This window comes from Drosophila albomicans, chromosome 3, assembly GCF_009650485.2.
Source record: "Drosophila albomicans strain 15112-1751.03 chromosome 3, ASM965048v2, whole genome shotgun sequence".
NCBI lineage: Eukaryota > Metazoa > Arthropoda > Insecta > Diptera > Drosophilidae > Drosophila > Drosophila albomicans.
The window spans coordinates 4,125,678-4,141,345 of record NC_047629.2 but is presented as its reverse complement, the minus strand read 5'-3'; the positions used below and the strand labels follow the sequence as shown (position 1 = coordinate 4,141,345).

Genomic DNA, 15,668 nt, shown 5'->3' with positions numbered 1-15,668 from the left:
GAAAAGGAGAAGGAAAAACGTAAGGAAGCAACAGAGCAAAGTGTAGACGAAGGGGTTTGCAGGGGGGCGTCGGTGGTTTGACAGAGGGGAAAGCCAAGTTTTGTTTGAAAAAGTTTTATGCAAACACAACACAACGACGAATCCTTGTGGCCCCCTCACCCCCCCTTTCTCCACTCCCTCCTCACCTGTCGCTGCCAACTGGTTGCCCAACCTGGCGTAATATTTTAATAAATTTTTGTCGCCAGTCGTCGTCGTCGTCGTCGTCGTCGTCGACATCAACAATGGGGCAAACGTTAGCCTTTGGTCTACGTTGTTGGAAACTCTTCCGCGCCTGCGTCACAATTAGAAATCGCTGGGCGAAAAGTGCGTCGAACCTGCGTGACGCAATTGAAGCTTAGTGACCCCCTCCCCCAAAAAAAAGCAACTACACACATGCATAACTATGTCACACACAAATAGAGACACGAACATTTTCAATAATTTTTCCACCTGATGTTTGACGTTGCTGCTTGCTGGTTGCTGCTTGCTTCTTGCCTGCCGCAATTTCCATGTCAAAGCAGATTTTCTAAATGATTTCATGTCCATGCACACGGATCGAAAGACAGAGAGAGTGAGAGAGCTAAGTTAAAGCTGCTGCCGCAAACACGAAACAAGCTAACAACAATTTTCTAGTTTTTCATCATGCGGCCCGCCACCTTCAATGGCCATAGCGTGTGTCCTGCTGACGTTGGCAGCGACGCGTTGTCGGTGGCGGCGGCGTCGGCGGCGCCACTGATGTGGTAATAAACACCCCTTGTGCAGTCTAATGGACCGTAATTAACTCGTGCGCCAACTTCAGCGTCTCAGTCAGCGTCAACGCCAACGTCAGCGTCAGCGTCAGCTTCATCGTGTGGTTGTCGTTGTACAAGCGATGAATAATAATTTCGCCAGCAAATCGGCCAGGCAAACCAGGACCAGACCAGACCAGACCACGCACAGTGGACAATAATGGCAGTTAAATGGCCAAAACAATTCGTTACCCAATTCAATTTGCATATTATATGTGCTCACATACATATGGTTAATGCGTCTCTTATGTGGTTCTTACGCTTCGTTCGTATCGTGCTCAGATTGCGTCAAAGTAATTGCCACAAGTTCTGCTCAGAGTGCCTCAAAGAAGATGAATATCATTACCAAGTAGTCAATAAAAGAGTCATTTATGACAATTCGATTGCTTTCTTATCGGATAGTCAAGCATGTCGTAAGATCAACACATACATAAAATGCAAAACTTCATAATAAACGTAATCGTTAAATATGTGGAAGATTCATTCTCTCTTGTTGGCTTAATAATCTGCAATTGAATTCAATACATGATAAAGTTACACAGTATATAAATACTGAATTGACACCCACAATTTAATATGTAGTAATGATGTAATAACTGAATAATCCAGAATTTTTTTCATGAAAATACATTTCAATCCCGAATTTCTTAAATTTAAGACAGTATTTCCTTTACTTGGTATTTTGTCAATGTGGAATATTCCAGCATGGTATTTATTTATACTAAAAATGCTAAAAAATGTTTTATTCATTAAATTTTACTGAATGTGTCGTTAATAAACTAAGATTATTTAATTATATTTAACTGCACTTATCTGTTTAATAATCCTTATAACAGTTGGACTATCTGAACTATAACTACATTAAATTTTTAAAGGTAGAAACGATTGATTTGAGAATTTTATTTATATTTAGGCTTATTTTCATTCAAGCTTAAAATATTTGATTCTTAATTTTCAAATTACGATGATGTAAATTTTAATAAATTTAAGTTTTAAGTTTATTAAAATTTATTATAAAAATAGCTTTGTTCAGTCTACATCAGTTTCATTTGAATCCTTGTTAAAAATGCATTCTATTTTCATAAATATTGCAATATGGCTAAGCCAATTTTCAGTATCCAATTCTCGTATTGATTTCTTACCATAGTGCTGAGTTGTTGTTGTTGGTGGCAGGGTGTTGCTGTTGTTGCTGCTGCTGCTGATGTTGCTGCTGTTGTTTGCGTGACGGATATTGCCTTGTCACTTGCATGTACGAGAAATGTTAAAACGCGGAGAGAGGGAAGGGAGCGGAGCGGGTTGAGTTACCAACGGGCTGAATCTTTTTTTCACTTAATGCAAGCAAAACCGCTGGCCAAGCCGAGGCAAACCATGAGACCAGAGCAACCAGAGTCAGAGCCAGAGCCAGCAAGCAGCGAGCAGCAATCAGTGACCGGCAACCACCAACCACAGTGCGCCAATCAACGCAGAGAGTTATCCAACATCCAACAAAAGCGACAGCAGCAATGGCAACAACAACTATAACAACAACAAAGAATCATTTGTACCGTTCGAAAGTTGTGCTAAAATTTAATTAATTTTGCAATTTGCCTAGTCAAGCAACAACAGCAACAGCAACAACAACAACAGCAATCGCGACAGCAACTACAATTTCTATCTGCTATCGAAAAATGATGATGATTACCATTATTGCCGCTAAGCACGGGCGTAGCCAAATGTAAGGCGATTTAGCTGGCGACTATTATAAATACAAATTTAATGAGCGCAACATATGCAACAACAGCAGCAGCAGCAGAGGCTGCAGCAACAACACCAACGGTGGCTGGACTTTAATGCGATTACATGGTAGCGGCACATTTGTCATTTAGTAGGGGTCCAAGGGGTGTGTGCTTTAGTGTGTGTGTATCAGTGTGTGTGTGTGGCAGCTTAAACAAATCAAGTCAAATTACTGCAACGCTATAGAGAGAGAGAAGAATCTGTAGCAGTCAGCCAACTGGCAACTGGCAACTGGCAAGCACAGCGACTGTTGTGCCAGCCACAATGAAGGTCTGTGCGCATCCGTAAGATACATTTTGCTGCAGGCAGACAGACTGACAGACAGACAGATGCTTGGACAGACAGAGAGTCAGACTGGATGGCAGACAGCGGCGGCAATTGCATGGCCATCGTGCATAACTTCAACTTTATTGTTGCCCTCTCTTTTGCACTCTGTGGCATGCGGGCCACTGCAGCAGCAACAGCAGCAGCAACAGCAGTAGTAGTAGCTGCCACAGCAGCCGTTGCTCATTAAGTGCCACTCTACGACAGTTGTCGCTAATGCCGCTGGCATGCCGCTTTGCCCCCTTCCTCTCCTCTGGCTCCGCTTGTGTTGCAATTCTCAGTCTCAGTTACTCGCGGGGTCGTCGTCACGGGCCATGCTGGGGTTACACACAGTCAACGTAAATTTGCAAATATTTGCTGAAATCAGACGACGACAAATGCAGCAGCAGCAACGGCAGTGGCAGCGACAGTGGCTGTTGCATGTGCAGCATAGGCATGCCTGGAATGGCAGTTGAGTTTGTTTTTCGGACTACGCTGTGCATAGCGCTGTTTTAGGCGCTGAGGATGCCCCGATCCCGATCCCGACCCCATCCCATCCCCTAAATGAGTGTTTCACTTGAATGTAGTGTTGTAGTGCACTAAAGAGTGACTGGGAAGACGAGGAGGAGGAGACATAGGGACACACTCGGAGGAGCAGCCACTGCAAATAGATTTAACACTTGAGCGAGGCAAAGTCAATGGAGAAGGCAGCTTGAACAAGCGAACCCAAGCCAAGCCAAGCCAAGCCAAGTCAAGCTAAGCCAAGGCAAAAGGTTTCCCCACACGACGACAGAGTGAATTAAAGTACAGCTTTAGTTGTCCTAGGTGTCCGCTTAACGAACTTAGACCAAAGGACTAACAAATACGGGGCACAAATATTCAGCTGAGCTGAGAGAAGGGTTTCAGCTCAGCTGAGCATGAATATTAAAAGGGTTGCATTGCAGCTACATTTTCCACTTCCTTTTTCCATCTCAAAAGCTAACGACTGAGCGACTTGAGAGCAACCGAACAAATTGCTATGGATTTCGGTTGCTACGATTAAAACATCAAATTTAAACAGACTTTTAACGCACATTTAAAGTCCCGGTTGTTCACTTTTGACATTATGCTTATGGCATAGACAACACTTAATTAATAATTGATAATCCATTTTGAGTCTAATTGAAAGGTCGGAAGATTATAAATAGTTAAAGGTCATTTTTAAGTTCGCTGGAAATGTGAGAAAGGTTAATTTATTTTTAGTTAATTACGCATATGGGTGCAAAGACGAGAAATAACTAGTAAGAAGTCAAATAAGAAGTACAATAAATTTAACTTAAATAACATACAAAAAAAGAAACTACAGTCAAGTGTACTTGAAAGCAGAACAATGCGGTATTATTATCAACATATGCTAATCTTATATACTGACAAAAATATACCGAAGTCTATATTTGGTATATCAATATGTCTTATATTATTTGATCGTAACCAATCATTAAGACTGCAGTTATGATTGTATGAGCCAAAAATTCTATATTTTAAATGTTTGATACATTTTGTTTTTATTGGTTCTGATGATCAAATTAAATTGATTGAATTTGAAGTTACAAATTAAAATTAATTACATAAAAGAAAATAAATGAATATATCATTTTGATGAAGAAATATTTATTATATTTTCTACAAATAACATAGTCATGTGGAATCTTTTGTTCGCATTAGTTCGAATATTTGTTACAATTTGTTTTTGATTTGGACTGTTAAAATGCTGCTAAATATGAAATAAAATGGTTTATACTTTATTAACTAAGAATGGTATTACCTGGAAACTTTTAATAAAATGTAATTTAAATGTCGAATTTCTAAATAAAAATAGAATAAATGCCAAAGGTCTGGAGAGAACAAGTTAGAAGCACGCATAGGGACTGCGGCATTCTTTACTCTTTTCTTCATTTCTACTTTTCCAAACTATAATTAACTGTATGAGAGAGTTAGAACTTCCCCACAAGTGTCTTGTCTGGGTTGCGTGTGGAGCTTGATTTTCTTGAGAAGTCGAAAGTGCGCAAGTAATCGAACAATAAGCAATGGGAACCGTTTATTAAGCACTCATTGTGTCTTACCTGTTTGACCCACTTGCTCTTCTTGCTGTATGAGTCAGAATTGTGAATCGAATAAACTCAGTGCTAAGAAACACGTATGTATAATTTGTATTTTAAACGCAACAAACCATGCTCGTAATTTAAAAAAATGCGATGGCAACTTAAGTTTCTGGATCGGAGAACTCTGCGTGCAGTTTATCAAAGGAACGACGTCTGCCGCTGACGACGACGAGAACGTTGGCAGAGAGGGAAGAGAGGCGAGAGAGGGGAATGGAAATGAGTTACATGGCGGTGGCAGCAGCAACCTGCCGAGTTGCGGCAGTTGTTAAAAATTATTATTAAGTATTTGCCGTGGCTTTCGTCTGAAACAAAGGCCAAGCTCTTAAATATTTAATAAGTACACAAAAAGAGCCCAAAGGAAAAGAGCGAGAGAGAGAGAGTGGGAATCGGAAATAAGTGAGATAGAGAGCATGACTGCTGTTGAGTCATGTCAATTGGGCTTTGGGACTGACTGACAAAGTGACTGACTTGGTGTCCCGCTGCGGAGCTGGAAGTGGAATCAATACCCAGGCTCTGGCAGCCCGTCGTGCAGCACACATACACTTACATTTATATATATACTTGTGTACTTGTAAGGATACACACACACACACACACACACACACTTGTGAGCGCCCACTAACGGTGACAATAAATGAGTAAAAATGACTTTCAACGGAATGAAAATGAAACGACAACGTAAACGACAACGACAACGAAATCGACGCCAGAGCACACAGAAAATCTGTCATCAACACGCACTCGACTGTGGGTCCATTGTGAAAGCCCATGAAATTTGATATCGATGCGTGGAGTACCATCAACAACAATAACAGCAAGAGCAACAACAACAACAACAATAACAGCAACAGCCACAGACACAGACAACGATAGGACAATTCTCCCTACCAAGTAATTTGAAAATTTCAATACCTTGAGCACTTATTATTGGCTCTTTTTTAGTGACCATTATTTCGGTAGTATGGGAATAAAAAGTATTTATACATTTTTCAACTTTCAACAACATTTTTGCCCGAAAATATTTATGAAAAACATTCAAGTTTCGTTGATATAGATAATGTTTTTCTTTTGCCAGCGACAGCAAACTCACTCTGCACATCCCCATCGATCGATTCTTTTGGACACTTGTAACGAGGGTGGCTTGATGGATTTGCGTTAAAGTGCCATAAAATTATTAGAGCAGGCGACGATTTTTTATTTGCTGTGTTGAACATGTTGAGAGTGTGTTTACCAAATGGCCAAATGTGGTTTTATTATCCATGTCACGCTCATTAATAGTCCCCCCAAAATCTTATGCGCACTTACTGCCGGGCCAGAGAGTTCATTGGGTTAGAACCACATAGAATAACAAAATTATATTTAAATGCAAATTAAAGATGCATGTTTAAGGAACAGAGTGTGTAAACATGTAATATTTATAGATTAAGGAACTAGCCCTTTAAGACTTTCATTTAGTTACTACGTTTTATACCCGTTACTCATAGGGTAGAAGGCTAATCTGAATTGATTGGAAATAAATACACTCTTGATCAGACAATATAGCCATATCCTTCTGTCTGTCCGTCAACTGCAATCGGATCTTAGTAGGTCTTTGGCTGACTATCTGGTATATTTTGTACTGTATGGTATATTTATGTAGTAGTGTTATATCTATATACCAAATATAATCGTTGGTATATTTTAGTATTCTTCAGTATAGTAATTAGGTATATTTAGTTAGGGAGTTTCATCGAAATCTCACAATCAAGCACACTCGAGTGTAGTTTTCTTGGCTGTTTTGTTTAATGGCATTTTTGAATATTAATATTTCTAGATTAAGGGACTAGCTTCTTTGCGCTCTAATTTGTTTTATGCATTCTAGATTGTGGCAACTCTCGCGATTTGAGAATTTACTACCTGCCACTAATCCCAGTGACGCATGCAACAGCACTGAGCGACTCCCCTGGCAAACCAAGTGTACGTAGTGCAGTTTGTATATCTCTCGTAAAACGTACATAGCTCAATTCCCTCTGCCGGTGGATAAAACACAATGCTCGGGCATTCAGGCAAAACTACCTGACCCCGACAAAAAACCACCGACAACAAAGCTGCCTCTCAACTGCAATGCATTGCACCTGGTGCTTCACTTTGTCGATGGGATGGGATTGGGTTTACTTTTACGTTTAGGTTTAGGTTTGAGTTGGAGTTTGCGCTTGAGACTGGAACGGGGCATGAGGCCTAGACTTAGTTGGACGCTGTGCGTTTGGTTATTTTTTGTTTTTTCTCTCGTTTTTTATGCATTTGTGAAATAGCACAAAACATTTTATAACCTTACATGGAAATTTGGGTTTATGTTGCTTTATTTTTTCAACCTCGAAACAGGTTGGGCACAGCTGCCATACACCAAGAGCAACAATAACAATAACAATAGCAATAGCGACAACAAACACGCGTTGAAGAAAACTTAAATAATGCTAAGCTTTTTGATGAACCCACACAAAAACCAAAAAAAAAGAAAAAGACGAAAGAAAGAAAGATAAGCAGCAGGCCAGCAGTCAACATTTTGACTGTGTGGCACTTGAGGCGCCATTGTAATAATAAAGCCAAATCAAGTCTAAATCAAATAGAGCAGCATAATCTGCCATAATACCAGCTTCATCTCTCCCCTTCGCATTTATCACTAATTTAAGGTGCGAGCGCGGTACTTGATCGTCAGCATCAGTATCACTTGTGTTGATCAAGAAACGAAAACTGAATATCAAAATGAATATACTCGCACTCGTACTCGTACTCGTATTCGTATTCGTACAAAAATGAAAATGAATGTGTGGCTGTTGGCATAAATTGAATTTGATTGTTCAAGTAGTCTGTCAGGCGACTTGTCTGCTGCTGAGTTGTCTGCATCTGTATCTAATGTAAATCGTTATGTTGCACAGTGTGTTACACTATGACAAAATAATACCAGATAGTTTGCAATTAGTCTGTAATATATATGAGATTTGGTAAATCTTTAAACTTAAACGGAAATCATTGCATCAAAATTTATGTTAATATTATATGGTATCTTATCTATCTATCTAATATATTTATACCAAATACAGCTTTTAGTATTTTTTTATACTATAATTCGGTATATTTTAATGACTACCGATTTTGCAATGCTTCTAATGCAAATGTGTAGACTGCAACTTTTTTACTTGCTAAAGTATATTGTTATACCAAATCAAGATTATAGTATATTTTAGTATTTCTTTATATATATATTATTTGTATTTTCCCGATAATACCGCATTCGTACTGTTTTGCTCTTATTAAAAATGACTGTAACTTTCTTACATATTGTTTATATCATCTTAGCCCGACTATAAATCTATATTTTCGCTTATCTTTGAATACTATTTCTTACTTATTTGAATGTAGCATGTGAATAACTTTGAGTTTATTTAAATAGTTTTGAGAAAGGACCTCAGATGGAGTCGATTTTATCATATGCACAGTTTCAGTGTGCGATGCCTTATATTCAAATTCAGATCTCAAAAACAGCTGCTACACTTCATTACCATAAGGTTTGCATCCGAAGGGCAGACCTTGAGGCATATTGTGCCTCACTTGATATCCCATCCCCCTCGATCCTCTGGCACTCTGGTTGCTTGTGCCTCAAGTCTCACCCTCATCCTACTCACATGCAATTTGATGTGTTATTATGCTTTTTGTTGCTTATCAAACTGAAAATTCAAATTCAACTAGCGGCAGCACATTGTTTACAACGCCCCCACCTAAGGCAACGACAACAAACAGTCACAGCCACAGCAACGAGAGCAATACAACACAACACAACACAGCACACAAACACTTGAAGAGCTGCAAAAGTGACACTTCTAAGAGATTAAAGTGACATGTAGTGCTGGACTCTGGCAACAAGAGTAAGAGAGAGATTCCGCAGTGACTCTAGACTCTAGACATAGAAAGTTGAGCGGCATGAAATGGAATTATTTGTTATGCAGTTGTGCTCAGTGCTCAGTGTGTGTCTAAGTGTGTGTGCTATGCATAGATTAATAAATTATAAGCTTCGTTGGCTTGTCGAAACCTTTGCGCTTTCTTTCTTTTCACTCCAACTCCTGGGGGACATTCACAATTCTCCAACTTCCAGTTCACATCTCCAACTCCTACTCCAACTCCAATTCCAATGCAGACTGTGTGAATGTGGAGCAATTAATGCTCGTGTTTTGTCATTTCATGCCCCGGTCTCCGTCAGGGGATTGTTCATCACATGCATAAACATACATACATAAATGTTGTTGTTGTTGTTTTTGTGTATTATGCACATAATTAAGCCGGTGTATCCGTAAAAGTATGCGACACTTCCGGCTTGCTCAACTGAAGATGGGCCCGGAGTCTCTCTCCTTTTCTCTCTCTCTCTCTCTCTCAGTCGCTCAGTATCGCAGTCAGTCATTCAGTCACCATCTCGATCTCCATCATTCAGCCTTAATACAATTCATTGAGCGTTGACCACGCTTACTTACTACGTACCATATATGTTATATACATATATACGTGGTGTACAAAAAGGGGTTATTTTTTCCTTTCAATGCAAGACTCAGTAGAGAGATGACTGGCGGGGGAGGAAAGCGGCATTGTCACATTGTGGAGCTAAAAGACTCTGCGGAAATGCCAGAGCACGAGTAAAAAAAATGCAGCTGGACAAGACGTGGGCCGAGATGGAAAGATATAACGTGACAGCAAAAGGAAAGGCTTCTAATTAGTTCAACAATTGGTCAACTTGGAAGCTGGCTTTGTTAAATACCAATCACATTAAAGCAATTCTCCGATTTACCCTCAAATGAAAAAGTATCTCGATTACACTCGTACCAAGCCAATTTTATTGGGTAACATACATATTTCTTTTTCATTTACTTACAACTACAATGGTAATACACAATTTATATTTTAGTAAGTAAGATACCTTCGAGTGTGCTCAACTGTAAGATACACATTGTTAATAAAAGTAAAACAATGCCGTATAAAAATATACCAAATTAAAATACCGAAAAATACTAAAATATACCAAAGCCTGTACTCAGTATATCGATATACTAATATATTACTAATACCTAAATATACCAGATTAGCATATACATTTATTTCTCAAATATCTTTTAATATTAAGGCTATAGTTTCTATGGTATCTACTATAAATCGCAATTCTAACTTTGAAATTACGACTGCTACTACACTTTTCGATTTGCGGGAGCGGAAGTGGTCTGTTTATTTTGAAATGAGTAAATTCCGAAAAATAATTGATTGTCTGTCGCACTTGAAATACTCAATACTACAGCTGTTTCGCATCACGAAGCAAACTCAAGTTTATCTTTAAAATATATATGATCTGTTTTTATATACTTGTGCTTATATTTGATTTTGGAGAGGATTCTTGAGCAGTGCATTGGAGGTCTTTGCTGAGGGCAGCACTTTTGAGATTAAGCCATAAGTTGTGCAGATTCTGCTTTCGCTGACTTCAGCTTAATCCCTTTTGAATGGTGTTTATAAAGAATCAACACTCCTTCCTCCGCTTATCTGGACAGCTGAGCAGACAAGTTGTGTGGTCCACAGATGATACAAATTTTGACATATGTCATAAGCAAGAAGGCAAGAAACAACAAAAAACTGTCAGACATTGCTCGGGATGATGGGCACAACATCTACTCATTTATAAGCCACAAAAAAACAAATCACTTGGGGCCAGCACGGGACACTACAGGCCAGACAGTCAGACAGCCCGGCAATTCCCTGTTTCACTCCCCCATCCTCATCCCTCCCGCATAGGGGACAAAGCGCACAAGTTGGCATTATTTGAATTAAGTGCATACTTAAGAGTAATTTATTGGAAAATCCACAAGAAAACCAGCAGCAGTAGCTGAAGCTGAAGCTGTAGCTGTAGCCTGAGGGCCAAGCAGATTGTGGACACACAGTCAGTCAGTCAGTAAGCGCCAGCAGTGGGTTTTCCATGCTCATAAATCTATTGTTTCAAGGCAATACTTAGTGGTGATGGTGGAGGTGGTTGGGTTGGGTTGGTGCCTCATTAATCTGCAGAGACTAGTGTGTACCCAACTCTTTGTGCCATTATATATGTCTATGTCTATCTAGCGTCACTATTTGGATAGTGCTCTTTTTGTTTGTCTAAATGTCACTCTGTTTTTCACGCGTTATCTCAATAAACCCGGTCGACAACTGTTCCCCTGCCTATTCCAATGCCTATGCCTGCGCAGCGTCCCTCCCCAGGGCTGTGTTCATGTCGAGGCCTTCTTTTCATTAGCCTGTTACATAGTCCCCATCCCCATCCTCATCCTCTTGCCTCCTTCCTCCATAGCAAGACACTGACTTCTCTCATCCTCTGGATTGTGGAACGAGTTATTGGCATGCATTGAATTTTGCTTTGGAATTTTTGTGTGTTTGTATGTTGAACGCAAGCCAAAGAGTAGACAATCATTGGCATGTATAGAATTTCACTGATTTATGTTTCATATGAGTCGAAAGCGAATGACATAGTCGAAGAAACAGCCGCCAGGAGGAAGGACAGAAGGAGTTTCCCCCCTTCCCTCATTCACTTCGTCAAGGCTCCAGCTCAATTCTGAGACTGAGACTGAGCCCCGTCTCCGGTTGGTGACAATGCAGTGATTACATCTTTTGAGCATTTTACTCCCCCACATCCGCTCTTCCTCTTCTCAACATCCCTAGCATCATCATCATCGTCATCGTCATCGTCATCGTGAGGAGAAAGACTCGCCATCGTCGTCGTCATGTAAAGAAAGGCATCCCTTTGCAGCAGAAATATTTTTGTGCGCCTTTCCTTTTGCTAGAGAAATGATAAATTTTTGATTAAAGGCCCGTTGGGTGGCTGCCTAGTTGTCTGCGTTTGGCATGTCTTTGATAGGATACTTACTCACACATACACAGTATACACTCGTCAACACCCAGCCTTGGAAAGTGTTGCACTTCTCTGAAGCTTTGCTGCAAAATACCCACGGAAAACAATGTCAATGTCTAAACAAACTTTGAACTATACTAACGCCATTTGAATATATTAACAAAAGAGAACAGAATATAGATTGCTATCTAACATTAAATTGTTTAATATTAACTAATTTAAGGATTAAGTCTAGCTTAAATTGATTTATTTTTATCACTGGACTTTAATTTAGTTAAGCACATTATTTCATATTTCATTAGCAATATAAATTACAATGAAATGCGAACTTCGATAGTAAGACAAATACTTTTTGGTTTTCCTAAGACATTTTAACAAAGATAAATAGTAAAAAAATAAATCTCAAATTGAACAATTATCAACGAATTCAATTAAATATGAAAATATGCAAAATCTGAATTCAACTGGTAATACACCACAATTATTATATGTAAATCATATATGAGCAATAATATTCATTAGACTTTTAATTACACGTCAAATAAATCATTTCTCATTATATGTATATCAATCACGGGGTATATAAATACTTTCCCAAGCTTTTTCTTTTTCAATTGCATTTAGCAGCCAATGTTCATTGAGTTTTCGTTGATTGCCAGTTAAGAATATTTGACAGACCCTCGTTCATCTCGTTCCACCCATGTCGACATCTCCGATTACTCGTAGCTAGTCGTTATCATTCATATTCCCAATCAAATTCCAAGTCAATCGCTGCTGTCAGCTATCCAAATGTTAATTTAAACAATTAATTTCAATCTATGGCATATAATAATGTGACTGCGAGTACGAATACGAATACGAATACGAATACAAATACCATGAGTTGTTGGGGTAAAAATGTGAATATGTCTTTAACATGTCAATTTGCAAATTAAATACCCAACTTGACATCTGAGAAGAAGGGACATCGGCAAGAAGTGTGCCACAAAGTGAGCGGCACAAAAATAAACCATGAGCGGCAGATGCAATTGGAGGGCACAAGGAAGGAAGAAGTGAGAAGCGAGTGAGTAGGAGAAAGGAAAAGGAAAGACCACACAGTGTAGACAAGTGCACTAAATATAGATTTGATTTGATTTGAGTAGTAGCAGCGGTAGTTGAGTGTAGAATTTGTGACTGATTTTCGAGAAGGGAAGGGAAAAGATTGTAAATTGAGGGTCAGTACTTAGAAGACAATTTAATTGAGTCAAAGTGCTCACTTAAGTTCTTTAATCTAATTGTTAGCTTAAAATGCGGTAAAATAGATCAACCAGGAAATGCGTGAGACTTTACTAGACAATGCGTAGGAATGTTATGCAAATGACGCAAGAGTTAGAAAATATAGAAACCTTTTCTTAATTTCTATAATAATAAAAAACTATAAAAACACGTACAAATGTATTGAAACACCAAATACAGCATTAACGATAATTAAATATTTTTTCGGTATATTTAATTGGTATATTTTCATGAATATACCTCTTTCGTCTTGTATTGAAAATTGATTTCGGATTTGGTTACATTTGAGAACTTTCTTACTTATATTCCTAATTTTAAATTTGAAATTTATTTATCAAATTGGTCTTACTACATTTCTGATGTATACTTAAACAAAAACAGTCACTTTCTTAAAGTTAACAATGTTAAGAATTGCCCATTACTATTGTAGCTACTTAGTGCTCAGTCTTTTAAGACATTAAATCACATTTTCTCGCATTAGCATGCATAATAAAACATTACGTTTTATGCATTAATGTGAGAGCAATAACTTGAAATTGTGATTGCACTATAATTGGCTTCTTATGACTTGCATTCAGACCTTTACTACCCATTTATGAGCATTTTACATTTTTTGCCAAGGCTAATACAAACAATTGAAGAAACACATGTTCTTTCCCGTATACACGATATAAATAGTTAATAAGTTGAGTCATTAGCTCTTAAGACTGGCTTTCGTTATCTCCTTTTTCTTAGGGGAAACATATGGTTACCATTTAATAATGGTTCTGTGATTAGGGTGATTAGTCTTTCTTCGTTGTTGGAGTTGTTGACTACTGCTACTGACAGGTGCTTCTACAAGACCAACCCCAATTCAGGAGAGAGGACCCGAAAGGTTTCCGGGAATTTAAAGTTGCCACTTGAAGCCAGATATATTGTAGATGCACTTTTTTTTAATTTTAGTAAAGTTAAAGTTTGTTTTGTCTCTCACATTGTGCATAATATAAATTTTAGTTTCCACCATCAAATCGCAACTGTCACATTATTTTCACTTGTCTTTTTTTATTTAAGTGATATAAAGTGTGATGTGTGAGAGAGTTTCTTATGCATGTGTGTGTGTGTGTGAATGTGTGTGGATCTACATATATATTTATATCGCAGTCAGTAACAATTTCCTGTCATTGCACTGACGTAGACACGCTTGCCGAATTTATAGATAATTTTTCATGATTTTTCTTAACATTCCCTCTCTTATTCGCTCTCTCTCTCTCTCTCTCTTTCGTTCTTTCGTTGCAGATGTGCGCAGCAGGTCACAGGCTTACGGCGCTGCTGATGATGTTCATGACGATGATGAAGTTGCTGGCGAGGCGAGTCTAACTGCTGACAGCAAAGTGCCAGAGCAGTGCAGTGTCAGCGTTGCGTCGACGTGCGTATCTCAAAGATACAAATAGAAGAAGCCCATTTCCGTCTGGTGGTCGCCTACCTAACGAAAGTGGACTGGCTACCTACACACAACACAATACATCGTTCTCGTCGTTGCACTTCTCTCTCCTCTACTCGCTACTCGTCACTTTTCACTCGCTGCTCTCTCCCTGTCGTGCTCTTTTACTGTCCAGCTGCTATCAGTTGTGCCGTGGCGCGCGGTCGCGACGGGCTGCAAGAAAAGAACGAAAATAAAGTGAGTGCGGGAAGCGCGCGGTGAACAAGAAACCGAAAGAACATCGACAACAACAACAACGACGAATATCGAACTACGAAATATAAACAAATAAAATACGAAGTGCGGGAAATATATACGAATACGGAAAAGAGGAAACCGGGCGTCATCAATCCTTTTTCCTTGTGCAAATATTTGTGAAATCGTGATTGCTGTTGACAAAGTGGCGTCCGCACACGTACTCGATACTTTCAATTAGGCACGTTGCTTATAAATGTGCCACAATGGCGTCGCCGTCGAGGACGACGCAACCATCAACGCTGCAACCACCGACGCGTTGTAAAGCCCCAGCCACGGCTAAGGCTCTAATCCTGTTCCGTCTGCGGTTCCGTCAACTAGCTCCCTCCCTCCTGTCTCTCCTGTCCCTGTCCCTGTCACTCTCATTGCTACTGCTCAGCGTCGCTGTTCATGGCGAACCCTACGGTGGCAGCTTTGGCAGCTCGGCCATCGCCAGCGGCGGCCTCGGCTCCGTTGGCATCCACATCCCCGGTGGCGGAGTTGGCGTCATTGCGGAGGCGCGTTGCCCGCGGGTTTGCTCCTGCAGCGGATTAACCGTTGACTGCTCGCATCGAGGATTAACGCAGGTGCCTCGCAAAATATCTGCGGATGTGGAACGACTGTAAGTACACAGCTCACTACTCTCAATATTAATCTACTCTAAAAGAAAATCAACAACCCCAATATACAAATGAACCCTGATAGACGGCTGAAAATCAGTCGAAATTGCAATATATTTAAACATCGTGGAG

At 39.5% G+C, this 15,668-nt stretch overlaps 1 protein-coding gene across 1 annotated transcript in view; it reads left to right on the top strand.

The window, feature by feature from the left end:
- The window catches only part of LOC117566416 (protein slit), a 58,784-nt gene that overhangs the window by 18,826 nt on the left and 24,290 nt on the right, over positions 1-15,668 (top strand). The window contains 1 exon segment of the mRNA XM_034245940.2: positions 14,499-15,538. Within this exon segment, the coding sequence (XP_034101831.2) occupies positions 15,144-15,538 (395 nt within the window). The 5' untranslated portion in view covers positions 14,499-15,143.